Consider the following 17,178-nt stretch of genomic DNA (forward strand, 5'->3'; position numbering starts at 1 on the left):
GGCCTACCTGAGCATTGTTTCTGACCATGTCCATCCCTTTATGACCACCATGTACCCATCCTCTAATGGCTACTTCCAGCAGGATAATGCACCATGTCACAAAGCTCGAATCATTTCAAATTGGTTTCTTGAACATGACAATGAGTTCACTGTACTAGAATGGCCCCCACAGTCACCAGATCTCAACCCGATAGAACATCTTTGGGATGTGGTGGAACGGGAGCTTCGTGCCCTGGATGTGCATCCCACAAATCTCCATCAACTGCAAGATGCTATCCTACAATATGGGCCAACATTTCTAAAGAATGCTTTCAGCACCTTGTTGAATCAATGCCACGTAGAATTAAGGCAGTTCTGAAGGCGAAAGGGGGTCAAACACCGTATTAGTATGGTGTTCCTAATAATCCTTTAGGTGAGTGTATGTGTCATGCATAAATGTTCAAACTCACACAGCACGCGGGAACACTGAAGTAAAACCTGATTTAATAAAGGATGTTGTAGTTCTTCTCTTTGCCACGGGATGGCAAAATGACATCACAAATGAACCAATCGCAAACACCAGAGACACACATTGTAGACAAGAAACACAATCTAGAAAGTGTGTGCATGAAAAAACTGACGCCATCCTGCAAGAAAATACAACCTAACCCCGATAAAGGGCAGAAGGAAGGATATTCTGAAGTGAATGTGTTTCAAACAGATCAGATTTTGTACATACTGTAGTGGACTGCCCATAATACTGAGAGGTGTCCAGCTACAAGACTTCTGACCTCTCGTGAACTCTCTGACCTGCAGACACGAGAACAGTTTCTTCACCTGTGACGTCATTGTTTCTATGACTGTGTTGTGTGCTGTCAATGTTTTTAATGGTGTATTTCACTGAGAACACCTGTGTGAGATCGCAGGGTCTCTGTACACCACAGCAGACGAATCTAACAGCCAGTAAAGGACGTTCTGATTGTCTTCGTGTATCGGTTGATGTTTTAATATAAATGCTGGTAGATCAGGATCATTCACACACAGTTAATACGGCTTCTGGTGAATTTGTATGATGGTCCTTGATTCTGATTGGCTGAGCCGAGTTCTAAGCCGTTATAAAATACCCCGATTTATAACTGCTGACAGTAGGCATTACATAGCCTAAATATCGTTTTATTTACTTTATTTTATGAAACCTTGCTACGCATATGGAATAACCGTTTAATAAAGCAATAAGCCGTGTGAACATTTTATAACAGCTGAGGGGGTTTTATTGACTCCGCATCGCGTCGTGCCACAACGCTCTCAGCTGTTATAAAATCCACTGCTTCACACGGCTTATTGCTTTATTCTGACTGCTGTACACACTCAGTAAATATGATGTTTCTGTACATCTGTCATCATTTTGCTGCCTTCCAGCTGTGGTGTCGAATCGCGCTCGCGATACTTTTACGTCATACGCCGATCGATCAACGCAGCGCCGCGGCGGAGATGCTACGCAATGCTGCCATGGCAACCGCTCCGCCCGGTTCGGAATCGCCCTCCCGCACGGTTTTTGAATATGTACTGTTCACGAACTGTGTTTAGTGGGAAATTAAACTTTGGTGGAGTGAGCCAGAGAAGCGGGCGGGGCTTCCGATTATTATCCGCTCTGTTGCTAGGTGACCGTTAGTAAGAGCGAGCGGGTGCTTCACAAAGGATTGTGGGGGTGTTGAGAGGGGGAGGTGGGTGAAATGCTTCATAAAACAGTACAGTTCGCACGAGCTCCCTCATAATATGAACAGATAGTGTGGCCTTTAAACACAACTTCCCAATGCGCGCGCGCTCTCCCCCACCATCAATATTTCATTCGCCTCTTTCTCCTACCTGAGTGGAAAGTGAATAAGAGAAGCGAACGTGTGATGAATGATGGGAGAGAGAGTTCATGTTCATCTGCAGGAAAACATGTGAATGTATGTATGAACACAAAACCACTGAGACATTTCTCAAAAAGACTCAGATTTACAATCACATGAGATGAGCAGAAATAAACGATGACAGATGGAAACATTTTGTTGTTTGTGTTTGCACGCTACAAATGATGTCCACGAAGTGGTCTGTAAATAGTACGCAGTCAAGTGTGTGACACACTAGTGTAGTTGTGTGTATTACGTAACACATTACAGTACGCACTGCAGTCGGTGGTGTTGTACAGTATGAAGCGCGTGCATACACAGAAAAAACTCGACAGCAGCGTCGCATGTTTTTACTCACTTTATTTAGCATGTGAAAGTATTCTGAGCGCGTGTCGTCACCCTTCTACATCGTGAAAAGATCCTCTCAATATTAAAGTATCATTGAGGTTTGCGTTTATATCGTCATAGAAAAGGAATTTTGTTCATTATATACACAATCTGTACAAGTATTCACTTTAGAATCGTATTCAGAGATGTAAAAATTCTGTGACTTATCAAAGTGAATGCGATTCTCATTCCATAGTGAAGCAATTCGCTCATTCAGCCTGCATCTTCTGGTACTGCAGTTACCATGGCAACAGCATGGCGATACCACAGCAGCAAGAGTATGCGACGTAGAAGCCGCCGTCTCGCGCACACGCGTTCATCACCCGTGTCGAGTGACAAACTCACCCATTCTGTGAAGGTAAAGATGGACTTGGTATTGTGGTGACTAGCGATGCGTTTCACAACAGTTACCGTATCATAGAACTTCAAACCGGCTGCTATACTTACCTTAGAATAATAATGATGATAATATCGTAGTTAACTGAACGCTAAAAGTTTCCTATATATTGCGAGTACACTAGAATGAAGTCTAACGACAACTAGGCGTGTTTCTCTATGAACACAAGAAAAGCACACAGAGCTCAAGCTACAGCAGTGAGGGGTCAGAGGAAAGTGAGTTTAAAGGGACAGTTCAGACCTCAAATCAAGTGGATAGGGTTAGTTCTGGCAGGTCACGTGAGTCAAGCTCGCATCAGCTGATCCTCCTCCGCAATCACAGCTTCCGATTTAAATTCACTCAGCTATAGCAGCTTATCGTGTAACTCAGGAGCGAAATACTCTCCTCCATCCCCAGCTCCAGCTCACATTTACAATCTCCACTTCTGTTATTCCTTTTCAGAAGTCTCAACTGCATTTGCATTATGGGTTTGGCTTAAAAGTCTTTCAGAAGTCGTGACGTGTGCTTGTTCTGTTCTGTTCTGTTCACCCTGAGGGTGGTCATCGCTGCGCTCCCTGCTCTTCTGCATGCTGGCTGCATGGATGTGCAGGGAGTTTTGCCAAGAACAGAACCACACCGCCAACCTAAACTGACTGCTGATTGTCTGACAGAAATGAGAATTCTTACATCATCATCATCAAACCTGTATGAGTTTCTTTCTTCTGCAGAATACACCCATTGACTTCGAGTGTATGAACACAAAACCACTGAGACATTTCTCAAAATATCTTCTTTTGTGTTTCACTGAAGAAAGACTCACATACAGTGGGAACAGAACTGTGGCTTTAAGTCAAGACTATAGAACTATTGCTGTGAGAAGAACTATGACGGGAACATTTTGACCCCCAGCTTCAACACACCTTAAAGCACACTTTGATATCATAACCTAGTAAAACCAAAGAGTTTAAAGACAAACTGTAAAAGCAGAAGGATTCAAGCGTTTACCTTACATTTACAACACAAATGACACTCCATCAAATAAACGCTAAAGTCCTTCACTCGAGCTTAAGGTCCTAAAGCACACTGAAGCTGGAGATCTGTGTGTGTGTGTGGGGGGGTACTTAACCATTATAATAATTAACACTACAGTAAACATAGAAAGAGTGTTCGCTAAACGTCCTCTGGAAACTAAAGTAAAAATAGTCCATAAATATTCCGCTTTCATGTTCTCACATAGATAGCGAGGTAAACGTGTGTGTGTGTGTGTGTGTGTGTGTGAAGAGAAACTTAGTGAGGATCAAAGCCGTAAACGAATAACATAAAAATGTCCACGACAGCACAGCGTAGCTCTGTTACATTCTAGTCAATTCTTAAGTAAAGCTGGCAGTAAACTATCAGAATTGAGTCATAAAAGCAAACTATCACTTCAGAAGTAGTAATGCTTGACTATACTTTGCATATTTTTGTTGTGTTTTATCTTCATTTTGGTTATTTGTTAAATATGTGAAAAAGCTATATTAAAGGTTGTCTGTTAATAATATAAAGAGAACATGTATTTACAGAGTTAACACTGACCTTACTCTATATTATCTTAAAAACAAGAATCACTAAAGAATCACAGATGATGTGTAACGCTGTTGATGTGAAATATCACGGCAGTAGAGACGCTTGAATTTAAATGAGCGTGGGAGCCGGAACAATCGGCAGTGAACAGCGTGAGAGAGGCCGTTGCCATGGTTACACGAGGATGATGTGGAGACTGACTGATGTCCCTACCGCTCACATCGTCTCTGGATATGTGCTGCCAAAGAAACAGTAAAACCTTCTCCGAGGTTCCAAGAGGATTGTGTCTGGCAACGTCTCTGAGGTAAAATTGTTACCCTGTTAAAAAAAATCAAACGCATTCGTTCCACTGTCATGATCGCATCTTCACAATAGAGCAGATGAGAAGAGCTGTGATGGAGAGGAGAGGTGAAACAGGCCATCTGCTCTACTGCACTTCTCCTCAGACACATTCAGCAGATGGACAGCAGCTCATGGTCGCTGTAAACATGTACTTGACAGGAAATATGACATTCTCTCAAGTTCTGCGTGTTCTGCTAAAGTCTGGCTCGTAGGATCGGTTCACACATCAGACTCGATGCTGGAGAGTTTCTCGTACACGTGTCCGTTGCTGCCGTTGAAGGGTCGAGGTGGACCGAGGCTCAGCTTGCTGGTGTGGTGGTTTCCGACGCAAAGCTCGGCAGGAAAGTGCGGGCCGGGAAAGTTCGACATGACCCCTGAAGCGGCCGACGCCGGCAGGAACGAGGTCACGCCCATGGGGCCGTGCGCGTCGCCCTGCTGCTTGGTGACGTAGTAAGACTTGGCACCGTGCAGCAGACACTGGTCATCCCCGAACGTGGGAATGAAGGGGTTGTGGTTGCTTCGGTCAGGATAAAGTGATTTGGATAAGGGCGCAGGCCCTTCCATCAGTCCCCTGTCTCTTAATTCCCTCTCACCCAGCGAGCGGCGTTGAGGTGCACCCTCTCCCGCTCTGAACAAACCGAACGGCGATCCTCCACCTTTCGCCCTCTCCAGACCTCCGTAGAACAGTGGGTCGAGGTCCGCGTCGCATTCCAAACCTCCCTGACTTTCAAATATGTGTCCGAAGGGAGTGGAGGCGTCCATGCAGCGCTCCCGCTCCTTAAGGCTCACGCTGCGCGGCCCAGGCGGCAGTGCCCCACTCATGCCTCCAGCCCCGCCGAACCCCAGTGGCCCGGCTGCTCCCCCTGCCCCTTCTCTCTGGAGATCCACGAAGGTGTCGTAGGAATGTTGTCGCCGCAGCGGCCTTGCACCGAAGGCCCTGCGACGCTGCGCCGGCGTCTGCATTCTACTGCCCCCCAGCTGCTCCAGTAAGTGGCTACTGTCCTCGCTGATGTCGTAGAGGTTGCCCGATTTCTTGCAAGCATCACACCGCATACAAGTGGCTGAACTGGGGCGGCTGCTCCCCAGCCCACCTCCGCCACCTGACGCGACGCAGTTAGTGCCCCTGCCAATGTAGCCACCCCCGTGAAGGACGATCTGATTGCTGCCCGCGCTGCTGGCACGACAGCTACGACATTCCCAATCGCTGCCATCCAGCTTCTTGGGTTTAATCTTCAGGAAGTCATCCACAGACACCAGGCTAGTGCAGTGCCCTCCTAACCCACTGGGACCATCTGTAAGATCCACATGTTCCCACTGTGGAATGCCTTCTTTGGGACGGAACTGGTCCAGGTAGAAATCCCTCATGCTTTCTTTGTCCTGTAACAGATATGAGGTTGAGTTGGTGCTACCTCCTCTCTTGCGTTCAGAAGGAGGCGAGGCAGAGCGGTGGCCGTGGTTGTGATGATGGTGGCCGTGACGCTGGCGGCGGCGGTAGCCCAGCTCGATCTCATCGAATTCGCGGCGGGACTTTGCAGACGCCGGACGTTTCTTAAGACTGTCTCTGTATTGCTTTCGTTTCTTAGCGTTGCCCTCTAGATTGCCGTAGGTAACCGTATGCGTGGAAATGTCCGACACGTCCGAACGGATGTTTCCATCATCGGCTCCGCCGCAGTACCTCTCGTGCCCTGGGATGTATCCCGAACTAGACGCCCCACCTTTGAAGGAGAACTTGCCATACAGGTCGGCCAGGCCCTGTTTTAAGCCCTGCCCGGACGATGGGGGCTGACTCTGCAGCAGGTCAAACTTGCTCATGTTTCTGTGTGTGAGTGCAGAGTGCGGCTGACTGGAGAAGATGGGGGCTACGCCTCCAGCTAAGCTATCACAGTCAAACATGCCTCCCTCCAGGGAACTGCTGGATCCCAGGCTCGGAGGATGGTTTGGGGCTGGTCCAGTCAAGCCCAGGGTCGAGCCGCCGTGGTGGTGCAAGTAGTGGTCTTGATACAAGTTACTGTCCTTAAGGTGCAGGTTGCCAAAGGTGCGCTCCACCTCACTGATGTAGTCACTGAACATGTTATCGTCGAGCAGGTACGGGGCTTTGCAGTCCGAGTGTCCGGCCAGACTGCGGCGGTGCTCGCTGATGTCGTACACAGAAGACTCTCTGCGGATGAAGTCGAGGGCGCTGTGTGGGGAGCCGTTGACTCCGGAGAGAGATGCCATGTTTTTGGCGGTGCGCAGCAGCCGCAGGATGTTCGAGTGCGTATTGTTCATGGTGGCGGAGGGTGAATTCAGCGCCGAACTCTTGTCTTCGATTTCAACTCCGTGAATGCAGCTGTAAATCTCCTGAAAAAGGAAATGAGATGTTTCAGTACACCTGAGAACGTTTAGGAGCACTCGTATGACGTTTTTGACGTGTATGTTTACGTGACACACTCACCCTGCTGATGCTAAAGGTGAGACCCGGTTTTCCAGAACACACACCCATGAAGCAGAAGCGCAGGTGCCAGAAGAAGACGTGTTCAGCGATGAACGTGATGAGTGACAGAGCCATTGCAGCTCCTAACATGTAGAAGACACCAGCCATGTTGTCCACATCCAGCTGACTGCTCATCACTTCATTCTTCTCATGGTGGCAGATACCGGTGAGCCAGAGAGCCTCAAACTCCTCCATATCACCTGAGACACACACACACACATCAGAATGTGTCCTAATGATAGACTTTAATATAATATTATAGTTTCCATTTGTAAGTGGAAGTTGTAAACCTGAATGCATCTCTAATGTTTTATAAACAAGCAACTAAGAGTGAAAAGGTTACGATGTGTGTATACGAGTGGGACCGAATGTGGGTGTGTGTCCGTACCATCTCCAAACAGCTGAAGGATGGCGAGGTCCACCTGTCTCTTCCAGACGGATTCTTTCTGGATGGCGATGCCGTAGCCTGTAGATGCAAACACTTTCCCAGAGCCGATGGTGACCAGCTTACACCCCTCGTCTCTTCCGGCCATGTAATTCAACACTGCAGCGTCATAGATGAACGCATCCAGCTTTCTGTGATTCAAAACGAAACGCATCTGAGATTGAGAGAAAACTCACAGCAAACCTCAAACCCACTGACAGAGTGAGGAAGCTTCTCTTGGGCTCGCACGCCCATCTCTCCTCACCAAGAATTTCATGTTCAGTGTGAAGGCATGTGCTTCGTGTGGCTGAAACTGAATAAATGTATGATGAACGCCACTGTTTCAATAAATATTACAGCACATATGTTTTTCGTCCTTTAAAAACACAAAATTGGTGAGGACCAATTTGGGATTTCAAAAAGCCCAGCTCCAGCTCCTCCCCCTTCCAAAGCCCCGCCCACATCTCTCTACATGACCATAAACATCAGTTGCACAACATAAATATGTTTTTGGTCGAAATATCTGTGTCATATGCACATCTGTGAAAACAGCTCATTTTGTTTATAGTTGTATGAATGTTTCTCGTTCTTTTAGAAAGAACAACAGCAATCAAGAAGCGTCTCAGATGATCTCACCCTGTTTTCAGACTGTACAGAGCCTCGTTCACGTTGCGCTGGTGATATTTGATCATGTATGAGTGCATCTCTCTGTAGTTATTGCGGATGTTTCGTTCGGTGCTGCCGTTGGGAACGGTCCCGAAACGAAACGGAGGCGAGAAATCGTTGGGTCTCTGAAACTGAAGTTAAGCACAGAGAAACACATCATCTCATCAAAACAGCAGAGGAAAGTGACGCCATTATAAATCCTATCCATCGTATGCTTTCACTTTCCACTGTGTTACTTTCATGATGTTTGTGCCTTCTGGAGCTTCAACATGTTGAGAAGCCTAATTTAGAATGATTTGTTTGTGTTCAGCTGAAAAAATGAAGTCATACACATCTGAGGGTTAGTGAATGATTAAACACCTTTTTATCGCTGAGGCCGGACACCTGGTCCACGTACTCCTCCTGAATCATAAACGCCGCCAGATTAGCTGTATAACTGGCCAGGAAGATGACGGCGAAGAAAGCCCAAACGCTGACCATGATCTTACTGGTGGTTCCTCTGGGGTTCTGCACTGGAACTGAATTATTGAAGACCAAACCCCAGAGTAGCCAGATGGCCTTCCCGATTGTGAACGACGGACCTCCGGGCTCTGACAGGACACAAACACAATGATCATCAACACATCGGACTCATCAAGACCAATACTCTGATTTCAAACAGCCCAGAACACTTGAATATAGTAGAATATTTGAACGTAACTTTCCCAGGAATGCTAATGTGCAACCCGTGATCTCCAGCTCATCTTTTGTAAGACTTGCAGTAATATAATGTGTCTACTGTATATATGCGTTTACATATTTATGTATATAGATACGTATGCTAGCATATGTGTCTGTATGTTTTTGATTTTCTTTATTTCATATCACTTTTAAGGTTATATCTTTATTTATTCCATGTGTGTGTTCAACGTGTTTTTCTTGATTTGTTTTCTTGTGGTAAAGCTGCTTTGACACAATGCAAATAGTAAAAAGCACTGTAAAAAAACTAAGACCCAGACTGATTTTTCTGTCATGATGATGCACATGACGTTTACATTTATGCATTTTGCTTCTGAGTATGTGCAATCCCTGGGATCGGACCACTGAACCATATAAATGACTGGATTGCTCATGATGTCATTACACTGAAGCTGCCGCGCCGCCATGTTGATATGCCCTAACGTTCTATTAAATGAATTGGGAGTTATTGGGAATCTGCCCGAATTGTCTCAAATCATGAGAAATAACGTTGAAGATCTTGACATTACCACTGAAAATTTTAATTCCACCTTCTCGGTAACGCTTGACAAAGTTGCTCCACTACGTTTAAAGAAGATTAAAAATGGCAGCCCCACACCGTGGTATAATGAACACACTCAGGCTCTAAAGAAAGCGGCCCGAAAAATGGAGCGCAACTTTAAGAAAACTAAATTAGAGGTATTTCGTACAGCATGGAAGGATAGTATTCGAAAATACAGGAAAGCCCTAATAACTTCTAGATCCGCCTACTTTTCATCACTAATAGAAGAAAACCAGCACAACCCTAGGTTTTTATTTAACACGGTGGCTAAATTAACAAAAAATAAATCGTCAGTGACTTCTGATCCTGTATATCAGCATAGCAGTGATGAATTTATGAACTACTTCACATATAAAATCCAAGATATTAGAGAAAAAATTATAACAATGCAATCAGAAGTGAAACCCGCTGAACAAACTAACTACAGCGCCCTTAAGGAGAAAATGCAATTATTTTATACCGTAGATCAAGATGAGCTGTCTAAAATTATTAGATCATCTAAATCAACAACATGCATACTAGACCCTATACCTACAAATCTACTGAAAGAGATGCTCCCAGAAATTATAGATCCTCTTCTTGGTATTATTAACTCATCTCTGACATTAGGACATGTGCCTAAAGCATATAAGGTGGCTGTTATAAGGCCCCTTGTCAAAAAACCCCAACTCGACCCTAGAGAACTAAGGAACTACAGGCCTATATCGAATCTACCTTTCATATCTAAAGTTCTGGAAAAAGTAGTTTCAACTCAATTATGCTCCTTCCTCCAAAGGAATGACATCAATGAAGAATTCCAGTCTGGATTTAGAGCATGTCACAGTACAGAGACTGCTTTGATCAGAGTTACAAATGATCTGCTATTGGCGTCTGACCGAGGTTGTATCTCGTTATTGGTGCTGCTAGACCTTAGTGCTGCATTCGATACCATTGACCACAGCACACTCCTACATAGACTCGAAAATTATGTCGGCATTAAGGGAATAGCTTTGAAATGGTTTAAATCTTATTTATCCGACCGTTTTCAATTTGTAGCAATAAACAATGAGGTGTCACGCAAATCGCAAGTCCAGTACGGTGTACCACAGGGCTCAGTCTTAGGGCCTCTGCTCTTCGCATTATACATGCTACCTCTAGGAGATATAATAAAGCGACACGGAGTTAGCTTTCACTGTTATGCTGATGATACTCAACTTTATATTTCCTCGAAGCCTCATGAAACACAGCAGTTCCATCGAATAATGGAATGCATAGTCGATATAAAAAACTGGATGAGTAACAACTTTTTATTACTGAACTCGGACAAAACGGAAGTGTTACTTATTGGACCGAAAACTGCTATAAGTAACAACCAAGAATACTGTTTAACTATTGACGGATGTTCCATAAAACCCTCGTCGTCAGCAAAGAATCTTGGCGTTCTATTCGATAGTAATCTGTCATTTGAGAGCCACGTCGCCAACACCTGTAAAATTGCGTTTTTCCATCTTAAGAATATATCTAAACTACGTCATATGCTGTCAATCTCAGATGCAGAGAAGTTAATTCATGCATTCATGACATCAAGACTAGATTACTGTAATGCACTGTTAGGTGGTTGCCCTGCAGGCTTATTACAAAAACTCCAATTGGTCCAAAACGCGGCAGCTCGAGTTCTTACACGTACAAAAAAGTATGAACATATTAGCCCGGTTCTGTCAACCTTGCACTGGTTACCTATAAAGCATCGCGTTAACTTTAAAATCTTGCTTATTACCTATAAAGCCTTACATGGTTTAGCTCCTCAGTACTTGAATGAACTCCTTTTGTATTACAGTCCTTCACGTGCATTACGCTCTCAGGCGTCCTGTCAGTTGGTAATACCTAGAATTTCAAAATCAAGTGCAGGTGGTAGATCCTTTTCCTATCTAGCGCCTAAACTTTGGAATAGTCTTCCCTGCACTGTCCGGGAGGCAGACACACTCTGTCAGTTTAAATCTAGACTAAAGACGCATCTTTTTAATCTTGCATACACTACTCTTCCATAATATAAATCTTCAGAGGGTTTAGGCTGCATTAGTTAGATCAACCGGAACCAAAAACACAACTGATGTACTTGTTGCATCAAAGAGTACAGAACAGTACTCTACTCTCAGCCAGTCTTGTCTCATTGTTCCAAGGTTACCACAGCGAGCAGGATGCAGTTCATGGCCTGACCTGATGGTAGAGCGGAGAATGGGAAGTGGGGACCTGACAAGAGCTGAGATGATAGAGCTGGATAAAGAAGGACGCGGTCTCTTGACATGTCTTCACCACAAAACTTCAAATGCTATTAGATTATTAATGATAATCTTAAACTATAATTTATTTTATTATTAAGTTTATTTATTTTATTTAGCCTTGTTGTGCAAGTTCTCTGGAGCTTGTGCAGAGGCAGCAGCTTTTGCCAGAGGGGAACTGGAATCCCCTGGTTGGGCCTGGGTTCTCCTGAGGTTTTTTTTCTCGATTAGAGTTTTGGGTTCCTCGCCACCGTTTGCATACTGTTTTTGCACTATCTGCCTGACCGGGGGGGCTGCTTTAGAATCTTAAAGTTTTACTTAATTAATATTGCATATAGGAATTTATTATCTGTTATATTTGACCTGTGCTTCTCTCTCCTTTATCCTAAATGTGTGCTCTCACTGAGCGTGTGTGTGTGTGCGTACTTGTCTGTGTACGTACGTGTGTGTGTGTGTGTGTGTGTGTGTGTGTGTGTCTCTGTGTCTGTGTGTGTTGGTGTGTGTGCGTGTTGTGTGTGTGGAGTGTTTTGTGTGTGGGTGTGTCTGTCTTCTGTGTTTTCAACCTTTTCTTGTTTTTGCAGGTACAACTTTGATTGTTTTGCTTGTAGTCAATGTGTCTCCTGTACAGCTGCTTTGTAACAATGAAAATTGTAAAAGCGCTATATAAATAAAGTTGAGTTGAGTTGAGTTGAGTTGAGTTATCACACATTAATGATAAAACAGTAATTCACCAGTCCCCGTTTTTATATCTGAAGTCTCACAGTACATTCTTACAACGCAAATGTCTTAAGCATGTAAACGGGTAATTATTTAAAGTCAGGAATTTTCCTGTCTAATTACTGTAGATATAGAGTGAGTCACGTTCATTTTCATGACAGTAGCGCACATATCAGATCAGCAGACTCACGAGACCAATGACAAATGTGCTTATTCTGAAGTGTAAATACAGATAAATACAGGCTGTATATGTTCTTTAAGCCATTAAGCTCATTTCTAAACATGGGCCATTACAACATTGTGCAATAAACACTCACCTTTTGTATTGCTATACGTCGCAATTCTGCCCACAATAAAAATAAACATTGGAAAAATCATCAGAAGTAACAATTAATTTAAACACACATGTGAACTAAAAACTTATCGCGCGCTTAATAAGCTGTAAACGGGTTATTTTAGATGGTCATTTTGACAGTAAGTCAATGGCGCTCTCTGTCAGTTGGGCATACCAAGATGGCGGCGCAATCGCTTCCGGTGACTTCACTTCCTGCCGTTGGTTTAGCGTTCTAGGCGCAATCCAGTCATTTATAAAGATCAGTGGATGGAACTCATGACCTAGCGCCATGCTCTAATGCTCACTGAGCTACACGGTAATAATGATGATATACTGATGTGCGTCGTTTGGGTTTTTGTGTTTGTGTTTGTTTGATGATGAAGAGGAAACAGAAAGTCGTCTGTGCTGAGATCACAACAGTACGTGCTGAAGAACACAAATTATTTATTTCATCAGACATCCTCAGATGGGTCCGGTCACCTCGGCCGTCGGCGAGACACAGGTTGTATCCCACAGGACTGAAGTACTCGAAGATGAAGACGGCGAAGGCGGACACCAGCAGCAGCATGACAAACATCATGATCCAGACGTCAGCGCTAAAGGGCTCTACAGAGAGAGGAACACACGTGAGTAAAGAGACATCACACACACACACACACACACAGAGAACAACAGGACACGCGCTCACCGAGGAACGCTGAGGGTGACACCGTCCCGTTGCTACGGGAGACCATGACACTGATGCCCGTCTCTATGAAGGGCACGGAGAAATCGATGACCTCTGACCTTTCCTCATTGATGGTCAGCGATCCCACAGCCATGTGAGCGTTCTTCATCACCACCTGCACACACATCGGCACATGAGAAAGAAAAGATGAGAGAGAGAAAACCCACCAATGGTTTCTCACCTCATACAATAAAAAACAGAAAGACTTTGCATAAAGTTCTCTGAAGTAAACATGACATCAGACGTTATGAGAGGAAAGAAGGAAAACTAATGTGTGAAATATAGATGAGAGAGAAACAGAAGAAAGGAAAGAGGGTTAGTTCATTCGAGCTCTAAACACCTAAACTTCACTTCATGTGACTCAACTGGGACAGGACCGACCGATCATTTCTGTTTACAGAATCTTTTCTATATGAAGAATTCAAATGATTAACAATAAATGTCAAATGTGATGTCATGAAATATTGAATTGTAAGTTGGATGGGTTGGTTTGGGGATGAGACATTAGCTGGTGGTGTTTTTTGTAGTATTTATATCATCACCTCTCCCACCAACCCGTTCCACGTGCCATTGATCTTCTTGCCGTGCTTGCCGTTGGTGACCAGATAAAGGTCATAGGTGAACTTCACATACTTGGCGATCTTCTTCAGAATATCAATACAGAAACCTTTGCAACAACGCTTGATGTACACCGCATCGCCTGTGTGATTACTGACAGACAGAGAAAGAGTTTGATTTATTGTTGATGGTGTGGGCACAGCTTCTAAATCAAAGTAAGTGATGTTTGTTTGATGTTGTAAAAGTGCAGAAAGGTTTGTGTGAAGTCATTCTGTGCTCACACAGATTTGAGTTGTTTTCTACAGGGCACTGTGTTTCTCATGCAGGTCCCGCTGAGTGGATCCACGTCCTCTACGATGACAAACGGCGCCTCCTCAAGTGTGACGATGGACAGATGATCATCATCTCTTCTCTCAGCACCGGAGTGAAGCTCGAACCTCGGCCACACGTGATACTTCATGGACAGAGAGCCGTTCTCCCACTTACCCACCTACACACACACACACACACACACACACACACACACAGATCAGAGTCCAGACGCACACAACACAACACAACACAACACAAACACACAACTCACTCGGTCCCACTGATGCTCTTTATCCAGCAGTATGATCACCAGCTTGGGATGCATCTGATATCCATCCTCACTGAATGACAGATTCCTCCCTTCAAATGTGACGTTCATCAGATACCTGTCATCAGACACATCATCATCATCATCAGTCTGTCTGTCTGTTCCACCCGTCTGTGTTTACTGGTGTTGTCATCACCTCGCTGTCGAGGGTGTTTTTCTGCCATATGTAACGTGTTGTTATGGCAGCCACAACCACTGCGGCTTCCAAGCTCATCCTCTGTGTTGCCATGGAAACATCATCATGAGAGAGGGAGAGCGAGTGACCTCTGCGTAAAACAAGCTGTTCTATTTTCCATCTTTATCTCTGTGTTTCTGACCTGAGCAACAGTGTCTCACACACACAGATCTACAGTGCGTGTATTTGCGTGTGTGTATGTGTGTGTGTGTGTGCGTGTATATCCCGGTGGGGACCTAAACCTGAATACACACCAACTCATGGGGACTCGTGTCACTGTGGGGACCAAAATTGAGGTCCTCATGGGCACAAAAGCTTATAAATTGTACAGAACAATATTTTTTACAAATCTAAAAATGCAAAAAGTGTTCTATGATCTTTAGGTTTAGGGATAGGGTTAGGGATAGGGGATAGAATATACAGTTTGTACAGTATACAATTCATTACGCCTATGGACTGTCCCCACGGAGATAATAAACCAGACATGTGTGTGTGTGTGTTACCTAAGCACTTCATTGGGGTTGCCTGTGATTGGACTCTTCTTGTCAGGTGACCCGTGACACTCAGATTTCAGCAGTGTGTGTGGACCTCTGTCCAGCATCATGGAGGATGTCGCTGAAGCGATGACTGCCACGCCGTCTCTCACTCGCGCCTCCAGCCCATAATCCCACTCATCATAAGACACTGAGATCATACCTGCACAACACAACACACATTCCAGTGAACAATCGGACTGAACGCTGTTGAATGTGTGAGGTCTATAGTAGAGTGCAGATGGATGTGATGTGTAAATATTTCACGTTGAATACATGATGCTGTGTGATGTCACCTGTGGGGAACTCAGGTGGGATATGATCAGCGTCACCAGCCACCAGAGATGGTACGATCCATGTGTATCCGTAACCCGTGAGTCCGACAGAATGTGCCACCTCAAAGATGATGTTGGCTTCTTCTTTGGTGGAGTAGAGCAGAATGACAGGACTCTGAAGCTTCTTCAGCTGATTCTGAATCTTTGCATCTCCATCGTCTACAGACATATCCAACAGCAGGACCTCCTCCAACTCCCAACCCACAAAACTGTTCTCGATGGTGCTGCGGATCTACAAATGCGCACACACACACACACACACGAGTGAAACATCAGCATGAGGAACACAAACACACGCACACACACACAAACACACACTCCCTCAGTGTTAGAGGACTTGTGTGTGTCATAGCTCAAACACATTCATTTTGTGAGGGGACACACATCAGTGTCTGTCTAGCATGTGTGTGTGTACATTACCTTGGTAACAAAGTCCTGGTATCCAGGGTAATAGGTGGTAACTATGGAGAAGATGTACCAGTCATATTCCTCCATGATGTTGAGCATGACAGACGCTTGCTGCTCGATGGACGGACCGAACTGAAAGAACATGGAGTTGTCATCCTGCACACAACAACACAGCACTGTTACATCATCACAATACAGTTATAAACACTTGTGTGTGTGTGTGTGTGTGTGTGTTTGTGTGTTCATGTTTGTATATCCCGGTGGGGACCTAAACCTGAATACACACCAACACATGGGGACTCGTGTCACTGTGGGGACCAAAATTGAGGTCCTCATGGGCACAAAAGCTAATAAATTGTACAGAACAATATTTTTTTAAATCTAAAAATGCAAAAAGTGTTCTATGATCTTTAGGTTTAGGGATAGGGTTAGGGGTAGGGGATAGAATATACAGTTTGTACAGTATAAAAACATTACGCCTATGGACTGTCCCCACGGGGATAATAAACCAGACATGTGTGTGTGTGCCTGGACAGAACATACCCACTCACTTACTCACTTTCTCTCTCTTTCATTCATGAAAGTCATGTCATTGATGCTGATAGAGTTGACCTCATGTTTAATTTCATCTTGGGCTCATTGTAATGAAGCAAACACACATCAACTTCAGTTTATATACATTCATAATGATTGGCATTCTGATCCACTCTTAAAACATCCCTTCTAACAGATGACACCAATACAAACAGACACACACACACACACACATACACACACAATATATACATGAACGAATAAAAGGTGAAGGTGGAGCAAGAGAAAAAATATACTTACAATAAGAATCATTTTATTCTATCAAACCGTAACATTACAACATCATATATGAATTCATATACATCATGAACTGGACTTTCACACACACACACACACACACACACACACACACACACACACACACACACACACACGCACACACACACACACACACACACACACACACACACACACACACACACACACACACACACACACACACACACACACACACACACACACACACACACACACACACACACACACACACACACACACACACACACACACAAACA

The 17,178-nt window shown here is 44.5% G+C and overlaps 1 protein-coding gene across 1 annotated transcript; it reads right to left on the reverse strand.

Annotated features, from left to right (window-relative positions):
- Nucleotides 1–76: 76 nt before the first annotated feature.
- On the reverse strand, nucleotides 77–16,253 carry grin2ba (glutamate receptor, ionotropic, N-methyl D-aspartate 2B, genome duplicate a). Its single transcript, XM_057328362.1, has 13 exons — nucleotides 16,082–16,253; nucleotides 15,623–15,893; nucleotides 15,297–15,489; nucleotides 14,562–14,676; nucleotides 14,260–14,468; nucleotides 13,963–14,131; nucleotides 13,382–13,535; nucleotides 13,174–13,299; nucleotides 8,466–8,695; nucleotides 8,076–8,236; nucleotides 7,404–7,591; nucleotides 6,977–7,215; nucleotides 77–6,882 (listed from the first exon to the last, which is right to left on the reverse strand). The coding sequence occupies exons 1-13, from the start codon at nucleotides 16,211–16,213 to the stop codon at nucleotides 4,762–4,764; spliced, it is 4,308 nt and encodes a 1,435-aa protein (XP_057184345.1). The 5' UTR covers nucleotides 16,214–16,253; the 3' UTR covers nucleotides 77–4,761.
- Between the last annotated feature and the right edge of the window lie 925 nt (nucleotides 16,254–17,178).

This window comes from Triplophysa rosa, unplaced genomic scaffold (assembly GCF_024868665.1).
Source record: "Triplophysa rosa unplaced genomic scaffold, Trosa_1v2 scaffold447, whole genome shotgun sequence".
Classification (NCBI taxonomy): Eukaryota; Metazoa; Chordata; class Actinopteri; order Cypriniformes; family Nemacheilidae; genus Triplophysa; species Triplophysa rosa.